This window comes from Alexandromys fortis, unplaced genomic scaffold, assembly GCF_014885135.2.
Source record: "Alexandromys fortis isolate MF-2015 unplaced genomic scaffold, M_Fortis_MF-2015_v1.1 scaffold_206, whole genome shotgun sequence".
In the NCBI taxonomy this organism is placed as follows: Eukaryota; Metazoa; Chordata; class Mammalia; order Rodentia; family Cricetidae; genus Alexandromys; species Alexandromys fortis.
The window spans coordinates 1608133-1626218 of NW_026068097.1; the positions used below are offsets into that span (position 1 = coordinate 1608133).

At 37.0% G+C, this 18086-nt stretch overlaps 1 protein-coding gene across 5 annotated transcripts in view; it reads right to left on the reverse strand.

The window, feature by feature from the left end:
* Window positions 1-18086, reverse strand: part of Mtmr1 (myotubularin related protein 1) — a 75324-nt gene that overhangs the window by 42427 nt on the left and 14811 nt on the right. For 2 of the 5 annotated variants that reach the window (XM_050123633.1, XM_050123632.1), the window contains 6 exons: window positions 17446-17472; window positions 11615-11690; window positions 4831-4925; window positions 4382-4489; window positions 1235-1336; window positions 939-1022 (listed from right to left, as the gene is read on the reverse strand). In XM_050123633.1, the coding sequence (XP_049979590.1) occupies window positions 939-1022; window positions 1235-1336; window positions 4382-4489; window positions 4831-4925; window positions 11615-11690; window positions 17446-17472 (492 nt within the window). Of the gene's footprint in view, window positions 1-938; window positions 1023-1234; window positions 1337-4381; window positions 4490-4830; window positions 4926-11614; window positions 11691-16111; window positions 16213-17445; window positions 17473-18086 lie in introns of all 5 variants that reach the window. The other 3 variants (XM_050123635.1, XM_050123634.1, XM_050123636.1) reach the window with 2 other exon arrangements.

The following is an 18086-nucleotide window of genomic DNA, read 5'->3' on the forward strand; positions in this document are numbered from 1 at the left end:
ATTTAACTAATAATGCATCCAATAAAATTTAATAGCAGTTTGGATCCTTATTCATCAGTTCTTTATGAGATATGTAATAAAAACATCTAGAAGCAGATAGCTTGGTAATAGAGCACTTGCCTACTATGTGTACAATCCTGGAAGGGAGCATGGGAAAGGAAAAAGGAAAGATGGCAAGTAAGAAGACAGATAGCAAGGTAGAAAAGACATGCAGGAAAATAGCAGCAAGGCAGGCAGGCAGGCAAGATGAAAGGAAGGAGGAAGAAGAGTGAGGAAGGAAGAAGGAAGGAAGGATGGGTTCTTAAAATTCTGAGTTTCAAACCCTGTGGGAGTGTCATATATCAATCTGTTGATTTCATTGGTTAAGCAATAAAGAAACTGCTTGGCTGGCCCTGGTAGGTTAAAACATAGGTGGGAGGAGTAAACAGAATAGGATGCTGGGAGGAAGAGGAAGTGAGGTCAGACTCTGCTCTGCTCCCGGAGAGACTCGACAGCTCTGCTCTCTGGAGCAGAGACGCCATGCTCAGCTCTCCCGGGTAGACACGATAGCTCTGTGCTCTGAGGCACACGCCATGAAGCTCCGACTCAGGATGGACGTAGGCTAGAATCTTCCCGGTAAGCGCACCTTGGGGTGCTTACACACATTATTAGAAATGGGCTAGTCCAGGTGCAAGAGTTAGCCGAGAAGAGGCTAGATATAATGGGCAAGCAGTATTTAAAAGAATACAATTTGTGTGTTGTTATTTCGGGCATAAGCTAGCCAGGCGACCAGGAGCTGGGGTGCTGGGGACACAGCCCCGCCGCTCCTATTTCAACAAAACCCTTGTCCACACATTCTACTAATCCCTCTGGAAAATGATGGCTAAACACCAACAAAGTCAAAGATATGTTATAGGAGAGGGCACCAGGGACTCGAGAACCAACATGGCATACTCTACCTGTCTCTTATATTCAGATACTGGATCATAAACTTTCCAGCCATTAACTGGAAACTTTTCTTTATAGTTGAATGCAAATAGCACCTGTATATAAAACCCATAAAATACATGTGAGCATTTGTGTTAGAACTCCTATTTTACTCTGCAAATTTTAAAGTAACAAATTGGAAGCTTTTCTTAATTATTACACAGAAGAGAACGAATCCAAATATTTGAATTTAGTTGTAACACAGAAAAGAGATAAAGGCAACTTCTAAAGGAATGCATGCAGGAAAGGTTTACTTTGTTGTACTTGCCTGCCCATTAGAAAGAGGAAAAGCATGCTTGTTGAGGTTTTCAAATATCCCAAGTTTTCGTTGTTCCTCCTGCTTATATGCAAGTCTCAGGTTTCTCATATCCTAGTAAACAACGAGCACCTGTTAGCAAGATACCCTGTCATATATACATAAAAATGTTTATTTACCCTCATTTTGTACTATATAGTTCTCCAACTCACAGAAGACAAGTTAACGAAAATACTTCCAATGAGATTTGAAAAATTAAGGAACCTGGAATAAAGAGGATGTTAATGTGTATGTATATATGTATTATGTGGGGGTGTCAACACAATAATTAAGAATAATGCTGAAGTGTAGCTCTTCACAGTTGATGGCTTCTGGCAGGGGTAGGGTGGGGAAGACTAAGTTTTCTTCAAGGGATTGGCCACTGGGAGTTTGACCATTGAGTAGTTGTGCAACACATACCGAACTTGGTGTGGGTTTTTGGTGGGAGAGGAAACAAGAATGGGAGGGTGGAACTGGGAGGAATGGTATTATTGGGGTGCATTGTACAACATTCCCAAATAATCAATAAAATATTATGTCATGTATTATGTTAAAATAATTTTAAAAAGAATAATGTTTACACACAAAACAAGTACCATCACACTATGTGTACTTTCTGGCCAAAAATATGCCATGGAATGTATTGTTAAGCTGATGAGAGAGCCAACCACATAATTTACTACTTCATCCATGAAAAAGAAATGTTGCAGATTCTTGCCCCTATATACTCACTGAAAGTAGTCACTACTATGTGGAGACTATAGCTCTCAGCAATGTCCTTGTAGTAATATAATGTTGTTTCTTAAGATCACTTAAGAATGCTTTCCTTTGTCCCAGTATTCTCCCTGATGGCCAAATGCCCCACCACAAGTTATCAGGAACCAGTGCATCAAGCCTAAGCTCTTAATGTGTGATTTCTTCCAATGTGAGTGTTTTAACCATAGCCTCTCAACCTTTTAATATCTATGTTCAAACAGTATCATTCTTCTTTAACATAAAAAGAAATTTGAAAATAAATATAATGACAAACAAAGAAATAATGTCATGGGAAGTAAAGTTATTGTGATACTTATATAACAGCAAATGAATGGCAATAACCCAAATGTCTATCAGTAGAGGTTGTATCTGAATAATGTACAAGGCAGCTAAAGACCTCCTAAAAAGAAGCTGAAGCTCTATATACACTAGTACGAAGAAATTCCAAGATTACATAGCCACAGGGAAAGAAAGGTACAGAGCCATGTATATACTACCATTGTCTTTTTCCTTTCTTTTCTTCCCTCTTTTTCCTTTCCTTTCCTTTCCTTTCCTTTCCTTTCCTTTCCTTTCCTTTCCTTTCCTTTCCTTTCCTTTCCTTTCCTTTCCTTTCCTTTTCTGACAAGGTCTCACTAGGCAACTTTGGCTGGCCTGGAGCTTGCTATGTAGACCATGCCAGCCATGAATTCACAGAGATCTGCCTGCCTCTGCCTCCTGAGTGTGGATACTAAAGATATATGCCACCATGTGGCTCATTGTTTCTTTTAAAGAAATGTTTCCATGCACAAGGTATCTGTGCAGTGTTATATTAGGCATTAGTAAGTATGTCTGCAGAGTGTGGTAGACTGGGAGAGAAAGACTTGATGCTTTATTATATACAGCTTTTGTACTTTTGAATTATGAATCAACTTTAAAAAATAAAACTCATGCTAGAGATATGACTATGTTCTTCCAGATGTATCCATGTTCAATTCCCAGCACCCACATGGCAGCTCACAACCTTTGGTGACTCCATTTGCAGGGGATTTGATCTGACACCCTCTTCTAGCCTCCACAGGGTACCAGGCAGATATTCATGCAGTCAAAACACCTACACATATAAAACATAATAAAATAAGCCATGTGTGGTGGTACATGCCTTTAATCCAAAGTGCTCAGGAAGCTTAGGTAGTCAGAACTCTATGAGTTTGAGGCCAGTGTCTGTCTACATAGTGAGCCCCAGGCCTTCCAAGGCTACATAGTGAAAATGGACAGTAAAAACAAACAAATGAACAAATAAACAAAAAACTAACAACAAAAATAAAACCCCACACCTTGTGAGGTTCTCAAGCACAAGTTGGAAGCCTGGACTTTGTAATTCCAGGCTATGAAGCATTTAAACCAGCTGTCAGTCAATGCCCATGCCAGCCATAAAAATACTTTAGTGAAACAGCCACAGGACATGGGCCAAAGTAGCATCACTTCCTGACATGACTGTTTTTCAAGTCACACTGGCTGGGCATACACCCTGGTAACTCACTTGCTGTTTAGAAATGCTCAGAGGGAAGGAAAAACATTTTAATCCCTGCAAGAGTATATGCAACACGTGTGGCATGTAGATTAGTGGTAGAGTATGTGCTTAGAATGTGAGAAGCCCTGGGCTCCCCTATCCAGGAAAGGAGTGAGAAGAGGAAGGATTGAGATTTATTGACTTTGGTGTGTGTGAACAAATAGGCATGCAACAAATCTGAACATCAATATGGACATCAATTCCAAGTTTAGAAGTGGTCTTGACAATTCTGCAGGCAGGATACATCTCCTGGTACATTGCGGTAGCTTTTAGTAGACTGTGTTATAGTAATAAAGTCATCAGGCATAAACCTTACTCATTTGAGGTCTTTTTTTTTAGTGGCCATCATTCAAGTTTTCCCACACATTCCTATCTAACATTTTGAAGAAAGTGAAAAGAAAAAACCGAGGATAGTTCAAGGCATAAAGCAACAACATAGCCAAGAATCTTTAATCACTAGAGTTCTAGAACAGACTGATGGTCTTTGACCATCGACTATGTTGAAAAGTACTTCTAAAACAGGAAACTGTGAAAGGGGGGGTACTGGATTCTGCTTTCTGTTTGGTTTCTCAGAGATGTGACAAATGATGCCACCACTTGTGTTGCAGGTTAATTAGAAACATTTCAACTTTCAAAAAGGATTGCTTTGATATGTTATACAGTGGTTTGCATTCTTTGATATAAGACTTGAAGGAATCATTGTTCTGAAAACTGTACAAATTGTTCCTATGTTCCAGAGACCATAAGGGGCATGAGACAGAAAAAGTTCCGAGTGGACCGCCCCATGCCAGTGTTTACTTGTGTCTGCAGCCTACCTTGCACACGATCTCTATACCACAAGAATTATCCCCATGGCTCTGGGCACCAATCTTCTCAACTCTGCTGATCACTCCAAGGGGAACATCAAGGATGAAATGTGGGTCCTAGGTTTAAAAATTAAACATCTATCAAAGTCAGAAAACAGAGTTTTCATGTTTTAAGTTGCTCCATAGTTATAATATATGATTGTTTACTTTGAAATGCAGTTATCATTGCCCCAGAGAAGAAGCTGACATCTGAGAGATTGTATTCCGCACGAGGTCTATACCCAGACCACAGTGACACTTCTTCACATCTAAGCACAAATTTAACAATTTTGATTGACACCCAAAATTTCTTCAAACTCATTGTTATGTAGTGTCCCTGTGATGGGAAGTCAGGGGATTGTTTACTTTCTTTTACTGTTCACAAGATTTGAAAACGAAAGCATGCTTAAAAATCTTACCCTTTCTACGTTTTTGAAGTACATTTTAAAATCCGTCACTGTCAGGGTCCCACTCACTGCTCCCATAAATGGGCAGATATACATGACATCTTTCACTAAAAGAAGAAAACCAAAGTAGCAATGATTCTTATTGTCTTGTATTTCAGTAACTTCCAGCATGAGCTTCCAAATTTGTATGCATGATCCAGTCTTGTAGGAATTTAAAACTTTAAGGAATTTATCAGTTATTACATAATGGCATAAACAGTCTTCTGATACAGTTAAACTGTATTACTACTTAATAAGACTTTAAGTTAAAAAAAACTTATAGTATGTTTATTTTGTTCTTTTTTCAGGTAGTTAATATCTTCCCTGCTTAATAGTTGATAATGCTCAAAATATTAATTATCCTCTGAAGTCACTGGGCTCTCATTCTATAAACTGCTGCAACCTAAAACTAGTAAAAGCTTAACAGTAAAGGCTAAACTGCTTTGCAGCTGAAGAAAACTTGCACACTATGAATGAAGTAGAGAAACTTCTTTCATGAGCTGAGAGTATAGCTCAGTGCCTGAGGCCGTAGTATGATTACCTGCTAGGAGGGTTTGCTTAAAATTCCTTATCAGCCAGGCATGGTAGTACACACCTTTAATCTTAACCAGTAGTTGTAGATGCAGGAGGATCTCTGTGAGTTTAAGCCATCCTGATCTACATAGTGAGTTCCAGGACAGACTCTATCTCAAAAACAAAATTTCTGTATCAAAGTTAACTTTCTGTTTATTATCAATCAAATATGCATAGCATGTTTAATTCCTGTGATAGTTAAAAGGCTAACCTCTATCATAAAGATTGTTCATCTTTATGGTTTTCCCACAGTGCCAATCCACTGCAATGTTGGAGTGACCAGAACATACATAGCTACAGACATAATTCACAGCAGTAGGATGACTCAGCCAATTGTCAAAGAACTCTCATTTTTTTTGTAATTTAATAAGTTCTGAATGTCTTCTATTGCTGGGAGCTGGGTTTAATATAATTAGACAAAGTCCCTGTTCACAGACACCTGGGGACATGTGAGATTTGACACAGAAAATCACCATTATACTATAGCATTAAAAATGCTAACATAATGACATGGACACACAGTGATAGACTTCAATTAAGAAGCATCTTCACTCATCAGAGAAGCAGATGGGGGAGAAAAGAAAAGGGAGGGAGAAGAGTGGTGAGTTGTTAGAAGTTTGTTACTATGGATGCATCAGAGGGAGCAGTAAGAATGGAAACTCATGAAGCTAGCCAGATAGGTTAGCAGGGAAATGTACTAGTAAATGTATCTGTTGAATGTCAAAGCATCATTAGTATGTTATCCTTAAAAGAAAAAAAAGGAGAAGCAAAACCCTGTGGGTAGCATATGTACAAGTACAATGGATGCTAACAATAGCAAAGACTGGAAGGACACATGAGAGTATACACTTGTACAGTCCTTACCCTACACATAAAAGTAGAAAATTTTGCAAGATGTGATAGTGATAGCACACACAGTCAATACCAGCATTTGGGAAGCAGATACAGGTGGATTTCTGTTTGTTCAAGGCCAGACTTGGTCAAAATAGAAAGTTGTAAGCCAACCACAACTACATAGTGAGACTGTCTCCAAAACAGAAGTGTAAAATGACTTGAAAATGTAAAATGTAAATCATATAAGCAACTAATAAAATAACAGACAGAACTGCAGCAACTATACAGACAGAGGAGATAAAATGCATACTGAGAAAGTACTCAATTAATTAACAAGGACAGAGCTCAGTGGCAGGGTGCTTGCCTGACAAGCATTTAGGCTCTCAGTTCAGTCCTCAGCACTGTAACAAAGAAAAAAAAAAGAAAAGAAAGAGTATTCAATCAAACCAAAACATGACCAAAAAGGCAAAGAAGACACCAAGAACTAAATGAGACAAAAGAAAACAAATAATATGATAAATTTAAAATTAATTATATTTATAATATATTAATAACCCCAACATCACAAATTTAAGACACAGAATGTCAGATCATGGACAAAACCAAGATTTTTAGCTGTACATGGCTCAAAAGAAACCTACTTTACATTAAATGAATGAATAAAGAAAATACATTACATACATACAATGGAACAGTATTTAACATAAAGAAAATGGAAATCATATTTACAGGAAAATGAATGCAAATCCAAAGTTCAATAATAAACCAGATTCAGAAACACAAATACTGCATACTTCCTATCATATGCAGATCCTAAATTTTAATGTGTGTGTGTGCTCAAGTGTGTGCATGTGCATATCTATGGATACAGACCATGAAACTAGATGGGAATATAAAAGGGTAGAAAGAGGTATTGGTGGTTGAGAGAGGCTAAAGAGGGCAAGAATGGATGCGACATAAAAGCAGAATGGGGCCTTTTATGGGTAGGAAAGGAGCCAACAGGAGTGGGTGGGACTGGGGAATGTAGAACAGCATGGGGAAAAGGATCAATAACAACAAGGCATGGGACATTGGTAGGATGATTGCCTAACCTGGATAAATCCCTGGATTTGATCTCTATTACTGTATAAAACAGGTGTTGTGGAGTTCTGTAATCCAGAACTCAGGAGGTTGAGGTAGAAGGATCAGGTGTTCCAGGCCAGCTTTATTTACATAGTGAGTTTGAGGCTGACCTGAGCTATATAAGACTCTGTCTCAGAAAAATAAATGCATATGAAAACACCATAATTAAACCCATTATTTTGTATGCTAATTTACAAAGCTAAAAAAAGATATGAATATTTTGAAATTGAAAATAGGTGTATCAATGTGAATTAAGAAAAAGCTAAAATATCTACAATAATATAAAACAATGAATTTTTTGGAGCAAAGAGTTATTACCAGGAATAAAGAAGGTAATTTTTCTACTAATCACAGGGTCAATTCATAAGAAGGATATAATAATTATAAACATGTATGTACCTAGAACTTTAAAACAGAGAAAAGTGATTGATCTGCAATGAGACACAGATATCCACCATAAAGGAGGGAACTGCAGGCTGAGTAAAGACACAGAGGATCAAATGATACCAACAAATTCAACCTAATTAGCATATATAGTACACTCCAATAAATAACAGCATAATACATGTTCTTTTCAACAGTGTATAGAACACTCAAAAGATCATATTGGGGCCATAATACAATTTTTAAGATATATTCAAAACATAATACTTATGTTTCCTAAACACAAATAGACTGAACTTAGAAATTAACACCAGAAGAGGGTTTGATAAGTTCATAAATACACAGAAATTAAACAACACTATTCATTTTGCTATTGTTGGTGGTGTTTTTTGTTGGTTTTTCAGATAGGGTATCATCTAGCATATGCTGACCTTGGATGAACTTGGACTCCTAATCCTTCTGCTTCCACTCCCAAATGTTGGGATAAACAATATACTCAAGTAATCCAAGGGTCAAAAAAAAATCAAAAGCATTAGATGTCATGAAAATGAAAACACAAAATCATAATTCATAAGGTGGTAGAAAGTAGCAATTAGAATAGCCAAACAACCAAGCTAGAAGAGAGCAAAGCTCTCAAATCAATGACAGCAGTTGTCTACTTAAGCAAACAGGGAAAGAAGAGAGAATGGAACATGAAGGCAGCAGATGATAGGAAGCAATAAATGAAATAGAAAACAAATAATAACAAAATGAAAACCTAATTCTTTGAGAATTACCAACACAATTAGTAAACCTTATATTCAGATTTCTCAGGGAGAAAGGAGAGCATGTATATTACAGGTTTAAGGGCCATATCACCATCAACTGTATAGATACTAAGAAAGTGTGGTAAGTAACATTTTCACAATGATTTTACAACTACCATTAAATGGGAGAATTTTGAAAGGATGTAAACTACCAACACTTTCTCAGAAAAAAATGCTTAGATAAATTATCTAACAGCTACTGAAGACATTTAATTAAGTAATTATGATCTTTCCATGAAGAAAAGTCAGAATCCAGGTGGTTTCATGAGTAAACTACAAAATTGTAAGCAAGAAATAATTTTTTTTTTAAAAAAACAAAAGCTGAGAGAGAATAATTCCCAATTCACTCTATGTAGTTAGCATTACTGATGCCAAAAGCTGACAAAGCCATTACAGGAAAACTTAAGGTCACTGTCTGATATAAATATGGGTGCAACATCCCTCAGTGCAATTTAATCTATCAGACCTTGATGTGGGAGGGTCATCTGTCTATGTGTTACTTTCATTGGTTAATAAAGAAACTGCCTTGGCTTTTTATAAGAGCAGAATTTAGACAGATGGAGTAGATCGAACAGAATGCAGAAAGCAGAGCCAGGCAGTCACCATGGCTCTCTTCTCTGAGACGGATGTAGGTTAGACTCATCCCAGTAAGCCACAGCCTCGTGGTGCTACACAGATTTAATGGAAATATGTAGAATGGAGCAGCGGGCTCCCACACGGCTAGCTTAGCCCCGGAAATAACAACACACAAACTGTATTCTTTTAAACACTGCCTGGCCCGTTATCTGTAGCCTCTTACTGGCTAATTCTCACATCTTGATTAACCCATTCGTAATAATCTGTGTAGCACCATGAGGTAGTGGCTTACCAGGAAGGATCTTAACCTGCATTCATCTTGGAGAGGAGAGCTATATCATCTGCCCAACTATGCTTTCTTTCTCCTAGCAATTAGTTCTGTTTACTCTGCCTACCTAATTTTCTGTCCTATCAAAGGGCCAAGGCAGTTTCTTTATTAACAAATGAAAATGATACATAGATGACCCTCTTCCATCAGAAATGGGTTAATCAAGATGTGAGAGTTAGCCAATATGAGGCTAGAAATAATGGGCCAGGCAGTGTTTAAATGAATACAGTGTCCATGTAGTTATTTCCTGGGCTAAGCTAGCCGTGCAGGAGCCAGGAGGGATGAAAAGCAGGCCTGCTCGCCTCATCACTACAAAACCTAACAATGCAGAGGAAGATAATACATGAAAGAAAGTAGAGTTTATCCTGGGACTGTGTTGACCAAGCATTCAGAATGAATTGATGTAATCTGCCATATTACAGGTTAAAGAAAAGTAACACTATTAATTGATACCAAAAACATGCATTTCACAAAATTCAGTTACTGAATACAACTGTTACTAAAGTAAGAGTAGAAAAAATTCTTTGATATGATAAAGTACAACAACCACCTACAGTCAACATCATATTTAATTAAAATATGAACATTTTCCCAACATAAGGAATAAGAACATCTACTCTCATGCCTTCTCTTTAATTTCATACTGAAGGTTTTACACAAGAGAAAGAAAGCAAAAGCATTCAGACAAGAGAGGAAGAACCAGAACACTCCTATGCTGCTAGATATATACTAATACCAATTTCTTAAGTTAAATGGCCCACTCTATCCCTTAGACATTTATCCAAGAGAAAGAGAATATGTGTATAAAGGCTTTTTAAAGAATGTTAATAATTTTATTTATAATACAAAAACAGCAGAAACAACCCAAATAGCCACCAACATGTGAATGCATCCTTAAATGAAGCAGTATTCAGCAATAAAAAGGAATGATTGTTAACTGATGTCATTATGTAGTTGAATATCAAAACAAGTATTTGAAAGAAGTTAAGGAAAAAACCCTACAATTTCACTTCTGGAAAGTACTCAAAAATATAAACCACAGTTTGAGGGCATAGAGGAATGGACAGGAGAAGAGATGGAAAGGGGTGACATGAGAAAACTACTGGGCTGGATATGTTCATTACCACAAGAGTGATAATGGCTTCCCAAGCGTATGCTATGTCAGAACTCACCCTGCTCTAAACTACTACTCAATAGGGAGTATTTTACTTTACAATGACCTACTTTAATACTTTGCCTCCAGGAACATATTTTATTTAATAGTGGGGGTTAATTTACTTACCCTTTGCAAGCCACTAGAGGAATTTAAAGCACACTTACAAAGCTTAAGGATGTGCAGCTGTTCCTAACATGTACCTGTAAGATATTTCCAATAACTGGGAGAGGCACAGAGCTATGTGAGAACCTCCACCTCCCAAAGCTGCATTTCCAGAGTAAAAAAGAGACACAAAGAGGAGAGATTGAGGCTCTGGTATGACAGCCCAACCATTCAAATGGTCCTAACATGTATGAGATGACGATATTGAGACTGAACACCCATGCTGGGAGAGAGCCATGAAGCAAATAGCCCAGCAAAGTTGACTAGCCAACCCAGCAAACTGGGATGAAAAACTTATACACAGACGCCCCTCCTACATACCATCTCTTGAGATGCATGGCATTTTATCACGGGAGGTATGGTAACCCTCATGCCATTACTTTATATGCCAGAATGGCAGTACATGCTATTTTCTTCCAGTAAAATTATATTTTTGATAATCACAGAAGTCAACAAAAATTATTTTCAAAGTTCTCCAAATGTTACTAAGATGCTATTGCAGTTATCTACTGATCAATTAGTTTATGGTGAAATAGTCCATCAAAGCAGCAAGGCAGAATTACACCGAGTAACTCAGCTCTCATTTCATGATGAACAGGCAGGCTTCTGTTCTTTTGGTAAACACTGAGCTACCACTTAACCTGGATCCTCTATATTATTCCATCTCTTAAGGCCAGGATGATGCTAATAAGAAAGAATGGACCTCGTTCCTTAATTAATCAGTCTAGCTGATCTCCAACATAAACATCACCTATGCTTTCAAAGTACCACTTCATTTTATAAATTCCTATAACAAATGGTATACATTAAACTTACCAATGGCCTTAATTGATTCTCCTGGAAAAAGTGGAGCTTCTTCCATCTGTGCCAGTTTATTTCCATCCCGTAAAGCCTGGCAAGAAACCAAACAGGAATAAATCTAACTTTCCATCTGTAGATCGAGGAGAATGCTGGTAGTCTGGGATCTCTTGATAAGGCTACAGAAGCATGCAAAAATATAAGCCCCCTCCCCCTTAAACATTTTAAAAGCTCAGCACTACAGGACGTCATGCTGCATATTCTAGCAAATTGTTACAACATATTTACAATTAACAGTTAGAAAGCATTAATACAGAAATGGCTTGACGGGACAGATAGATACTGTAATCAGCACACAGATAGGTATTTTAAGGTGCCATCAAATTTGAAAATAAGGTCAGAAAAAATGTTATCTTCTAAGCATGAAAGTAACACAAATAAAAACACTAGAGGTGAGGTACTTAGCCAAAGTAGAAATGACAGAGCCTACGAAATAGTTTGGGAAACCCTGAGGCAGAATTAAAATGACCAGAGAATGGTCTCAGAATAGTGCACAACTAAGAAAAGCCCTAGTCTTTGGCACTGAGGCCCAGCTACATGCAAACATGTACATGTATGTGTGTGCATGTGTATATAAGTGTGTGTGTACATGTGAGTGTGTGTGTATGCATGTGTGAGTGTACATCAGGGATCATAAAGAATGGGAATGCCATTGTTTGTTCACTCTAGGCTATGATATTACATTGGCAGATGAGAGTACAAGTTGAACATCTGTAATGTGAATATTCCAAATAGGAAACGCTCCAAAATATGAAAGCTTTTGAGAGCCAATATAATGCTAAGTGGAAAATTCCACACCTGACCTTATGTGAAAGGTGGCAATCAAAACACATATACTAAAAAGTATTGTATAAATTTTCCTTCAGTCTATGTGTGTAAGGTGTAGATGACACAAAATTTATGTTTATTTTTGGGTCTCATTCAATACTCCAAAATATGAAAAATTTCAAAATCTGAAACACTTGTCCCAAACATTTGAAATAAAGAACACTCAACTTGTATTGCAATGTATACTGTGGGGCAGGGTGTGTTTACCACACATTTCGCAAAGCCAATTCATTTTGTTTTTGTTTTTTTGTTTATTTTCAAGACAGGGTTTCTCCGTAGCTTTTGGTTCCTGTCCTGGAACTAGCTCTTGTAGATCAGGCTGGCCTCGAACTCACAGAGATCTGCCTGCCTCTGCCTCCCGAGTGCTGGGATTAAAGGCGTGCGCCACCACCGCCTGGCTAAGACAATTCATTTTATAACTAATTTCACACTCCCCAAGGAAACTGTTAATGAGTTACTAGGTTCATTGGCTACAGTTATGCTAAAAGAAGGATGGCTGGGCAGTTCATGCCTATATTTATACTATGAGGCTGACATTGTGATTTGGAAGCCAGCTTCTTGTAAGCTTCATTGTATGGTTCCAGATAACTCATAGGGGAGCAGAAAATGGAGTTCCTGAACTCCAAAGCTAGGACAGGATCCTAAACTTGGGGCCTATTCTAAGGTACTGCCACTCTGTGAGTTGCTACCAAGGAAAACAGTCATTTTCTCCTTGGCATGTCTGAAACGATGTGAAATGAACAAGAATAAGGTGATCCAAACTACAGCAACTACAAAGCTATATTTCATAGAACATTATTTCCCAGAAGATGTAAATAGTTATTAAAAAAAAAAAAAAACAGGGAAATGCTATGTTAGAAAAAGTGAGCTAGGCTTTAGTGTGTTAATGCACACCAGATCAGCAAGAGGGCGCTAGAGTACAACACATGCCTCATACCTCCTCAATCAGGGAGTACTTTTTCAGGAATACCTGTTAACACTTGGGAGGGCATTAACATGCATCAGAAAACAGGGAGGGCAATGCTGATCAGGGATATGGTATGTACGTCTCTTCCACCCAGAGGACAGAAGATTATATGGTCCATCCCTTCCTTATCAAAAAGTGTAGTGTTAAAATCATATATACATTAGGGTTCATCGTTACAACCAAACAATGTATTCAATTTGAATTTGTAGTATAGATTAAGACATTTTTCATCAGAAAATTTCTGTAAAATTTTGATTTTATAGTGACAGAGATCAAATTTAGGATAGATACTGTATATGCTAAGCTGGTATTCTATCACTAAGTCACACCCCCATCTGAACATTACTTTTAAGACTTTCATATAAACTTGACTCTCTTTTTCCACTTAATGTCCAACTTAATCATTTTATTATACTTGTTTTGGTCCATGGTAGCAAATCCAAGGCCTTAATCGTGCGTTACCACTGAGCTCTGCCCTCAGCCCCATTTATACATTCTTTTTTATTTACATCTGACTTGGGAATATGCCTTTTATACAACAAAGCATAAACCAATACGCATACTTTTAAACATCTGGTTTTATAAATACTTAAATACCAACAATCTGAATAGAAGTCTTAATCTGAGGCCTGCTTCAATTTACTATCTGAACTACTGACTAATTTTATGGCATAATTACTAAATAAGAAAGCTACTTTATTCAATGTTGGAGTTGTAAACTACAAGCATTACATTGTTAGAGCTTACTTTAATGAGCAAATATTATACTATAAAATGGAGATTCTATAACTTATATTTAAAAATAACTAAGGATAGATTATTTTGGAATCTATTTATGAAATCACTAGAATCTGGAGGAGATTTGGGAAGAGAAGACACCTGTTCAGCTTTAGAGAAAGCCCCATCAAAATGTAAGACTTCAAGCCTGAGCTAGTCAATAAAACCCTGCCAGAATGCATAAGGCTCTCAAGATAAACAGTACAGAACAAGTGGTTCTCTTCTTGTCCCATATGACTAGTCAAATATGACTGGAAACATCTGTGCATTTTTATGAGGCATGAATATGTTGGTGAACACAGTGAGATAAAACTTTCACTAAGTATGGGACATGTTTTTAAAGGATGAAAAAGCATCTATTAGAATAACACAAAAGAAGGCCCCAATGCTTCATATTCTTCCATAAGAGAAAGGAATACATTCAGCTTTACACAGGAAATCAAGAGACAATAGAAGACTCGTTTTTGGTGAATATAGTAGATTCCCTTTATGAAGCTGTGTTAGGAGATAGGACTCACATTTGTGCTATATTAAGCTTTTACTGCAACTATCAGGTTGCACAGGACATGATTTGACCCTTGATTTATCCAACCTATGTACAGCACAACTGAAAGATGAAATAATTTGATCTCATAATCAAATAATTCGATTTACTATTGGTGCCTCTATTTTCAATGTTGCTCAGCTATGAGCTCATCTCAAATTTGGTGCTTTGATCTTGAATGTGTAGCTGAGATCTACAACCTCCTGACTTTATTGCTGAGGGTTCTAACCCACCCAGATGACTCTGGCCACTGTTTTTCATAATGTGACTCTAAACTTCTGGATGAACAGTTTATGTATCAGCTGCATGCCTAAAGCAGTGATTTTATAGTTGAGTCATAAAAGATGCTTCTGGAGTCACTGGAGGAGGGTTCTGGGCAGGTGATGGAGGACAAAAGGAAGGCTGATCACTTGGGGCTTGCCAGGCATCCTCAGCCCTGCTCTTCTACAGATTCTCCTATTCAGTTTCTATATCAGTAGCAGGAAAAACACTACTGCTTCATGAATCTGGAGACATCTGGAAGTATGAAGGAAACAGCAGGATTCTGTATTCTGATTAATAAAAACAAAATAAATATGCTCATTCCAAAAATACAAAATACCTGGTGCTGCATTAGGCACGAATCATGTAACTTTAAACTTTAGATGTATGGGTGTTTTGCCTACATGTATACATATGTGAATCACATGGCTAGAATAGGGCACTGGATGACCTAGAACTAGAGCTATAGACACTAGTAAACTGTCACGTGGGTGCTGGGAATTGGAAAAGCAGCCAGCACTTTTAACCTCAAGCCCAACTATGCAACTTTGAATAACAAAAAGTCTACACCCTTATAAAGAACCTGTAGCATTTGTGTTTGCTCCTCTAGGTCCTTGCTAAAAGCTCTTCATACTCTTACAGTGGCAGAGGTTAAGGTCATGTAACCCTATCTCGGGGAACCAAGAAGTGTGAATAAAGCAACTTCTAGTTGACAAAATGTTGGATAAACCAATTTTTGCAAATAATGTCATAATGGAATCTACCAAATATAGACAGGAGAGCACTATTATAGTGGTAAAAGCAACTGGAAAGCTTTGCTTATTGCCTAGATATCTAGTATGAAATGGCTTCTAGATGCACGGTCTGTAGCTACAAACAGATGAACATGGAGAACTTGCCACCTGATCAGCTTCAGCTTCAGAAGGGTAGCCATTGTGTTCTTCCTCTATCTCCTGCACAGCACCAGGTGCATGGACAAGAAGAAGCAGAGAAGGGAAAGAGAAACACGTGCAAACAGACAGGTGAAAGGACAGAATTTCTTTCTTAAGAGACAGTAACCATGTAAAAGTTGACACACCTTTTATGGCTTTGCAAATCACCACACTTGCCCCCTTCGAGTTAAGGAAATAACGTGTGGACCATCTATAGCATCCTCAGCCTAAAGTGTAGTGTCTATTTCTGTGTTGTGTTGGGGTAGAAAAATGAAAAGCAAACAAACATCATGGATTTCAAACAATGCACTGTCTTTATAAAACTAAGCAACACCATAGCAAATAGCAAAGAACATAACAGGCACATCATGTGCTCATAGAAAATAAAGCACACCACAGAAACCACATAAAGGCAAAGTCAAGCCAAAATACAAAGGCAGTTCATACATAGGTATTTTAGACAGAGTAAGCATTTGTATATTCTAAAGAAGTATTATATTACCCAGGGGTAAATTTCATTGCACCATGCACATAACACATGCTCAAGATTTTACATATAAATACATACATATATACATATGTGTATTATTTTATTACTTATTAAATACTGTGACATCTAATCAATATCACATTAATATTTCTAACTACAGTATCAAAAGCATGCTTCAAGAAAACAAATGCCACATGTTTTTCTTTTTAATCTGTCCCTTTAAAGATATGCTATTAATTTCTTCACAAAATCAATTTTCTTCTTGATAGTTTAAAAACTGTACTATTAACTCAACAGGTGGTAGAAAGAATGTGAACGCTTAACACGACAGGATTATAATCCCTTTTAAAAGTGGTATCAAATCTCTAATAGTGAAAATATTAAAATTTAACGGTTTTACTTTATGAAACTGGTTCAAATGGCTATATTTTTTAGGCAACAAAAGAAGTAACAAATTTTGAAATAATTTACTACTTCACATATTTACATTTTAGTCAATAAATTTCAGTAATTACATAACACATTTTTATACTCAGAATAAATTTATGGCTACCCATCATGGCAGTGTAGATTTTAAATGCAGCCTGTTTTGTTGAAATTTCTAAGTTTTTACATACAAAAACAATGGAATCATTCTGCAATTTTAAATGTTAAAACAGAAAAATTAATGGATATTCAAAACAAATTCATACAGTATTTCAAAGTCCATGCAAGTACAAAGTCAAACACTAATATTTAACTGCATGATTCAATAAAAGAAAATGAATCTCACAAGCCAAAAAAAAACAAGGTAAGATGGTAAACCAACTAGTATAGCAAGAGTTTTACTTATCTTCGTTATTTCTGTACAATTTCACTGGCTTCAATAAGATTACAAATTTCAAACTGAAGTAATTAAATCATACTATGAAAATCCAGATTCCCATTTAATAAAAAATAGGTTCATTTTTTTTCATGTCTGACACTAGGAGTTAGATGCATGCAAATTACCAATCTTTGTCTTGCTTTATGAATATTCTGAAATAGAGGGAAGGAAATTCATGAGGAAAATATAAGCTACAATTCACTACATTTGTATTTTTAAAAATACCGATTTTTTTTAAGTCTTGCTTCAAGATTAGCACTTAAACTTTTTTTGGACTGAACATGCAAACACAGCATGATTTAAGGTCTTAGATTGGATGGACAACAAATGATCACTTTTTCGGTTGCTAAGTTCTTTAGCATGAATCACACAACAAGCATGTGTGTGTGTATGTGTGTCTGTGTGCATGCGTGTGCAAAACAATAATAATCAAAGAAAAGAGGCTATCAACTCCAAAAGAGTGGAGGTGGGGATACATGGGAGGGGTTCAAGAGATGGTAGTTGAGAAGGGATGAAGAAAGGGAAGTAACGTAATTCTGTTTCAATTAAAAGCATATTTGTAAAAAGAGGCCCACATAGGCCTAGACATACAGCACTAGCCATGATCATCCATTGGGTCAGAATTCATGTGGTATGAGGAAAGCCAGTACAGCACACTGGTAACAATTTTTGCATCCTGCCTTCACACACATAGGCTCTTACTGCACGTTTAAAAACTGTAGCAAACAAAGCATTTCCAGTGAACATTTAAAGCTATGACACAGCA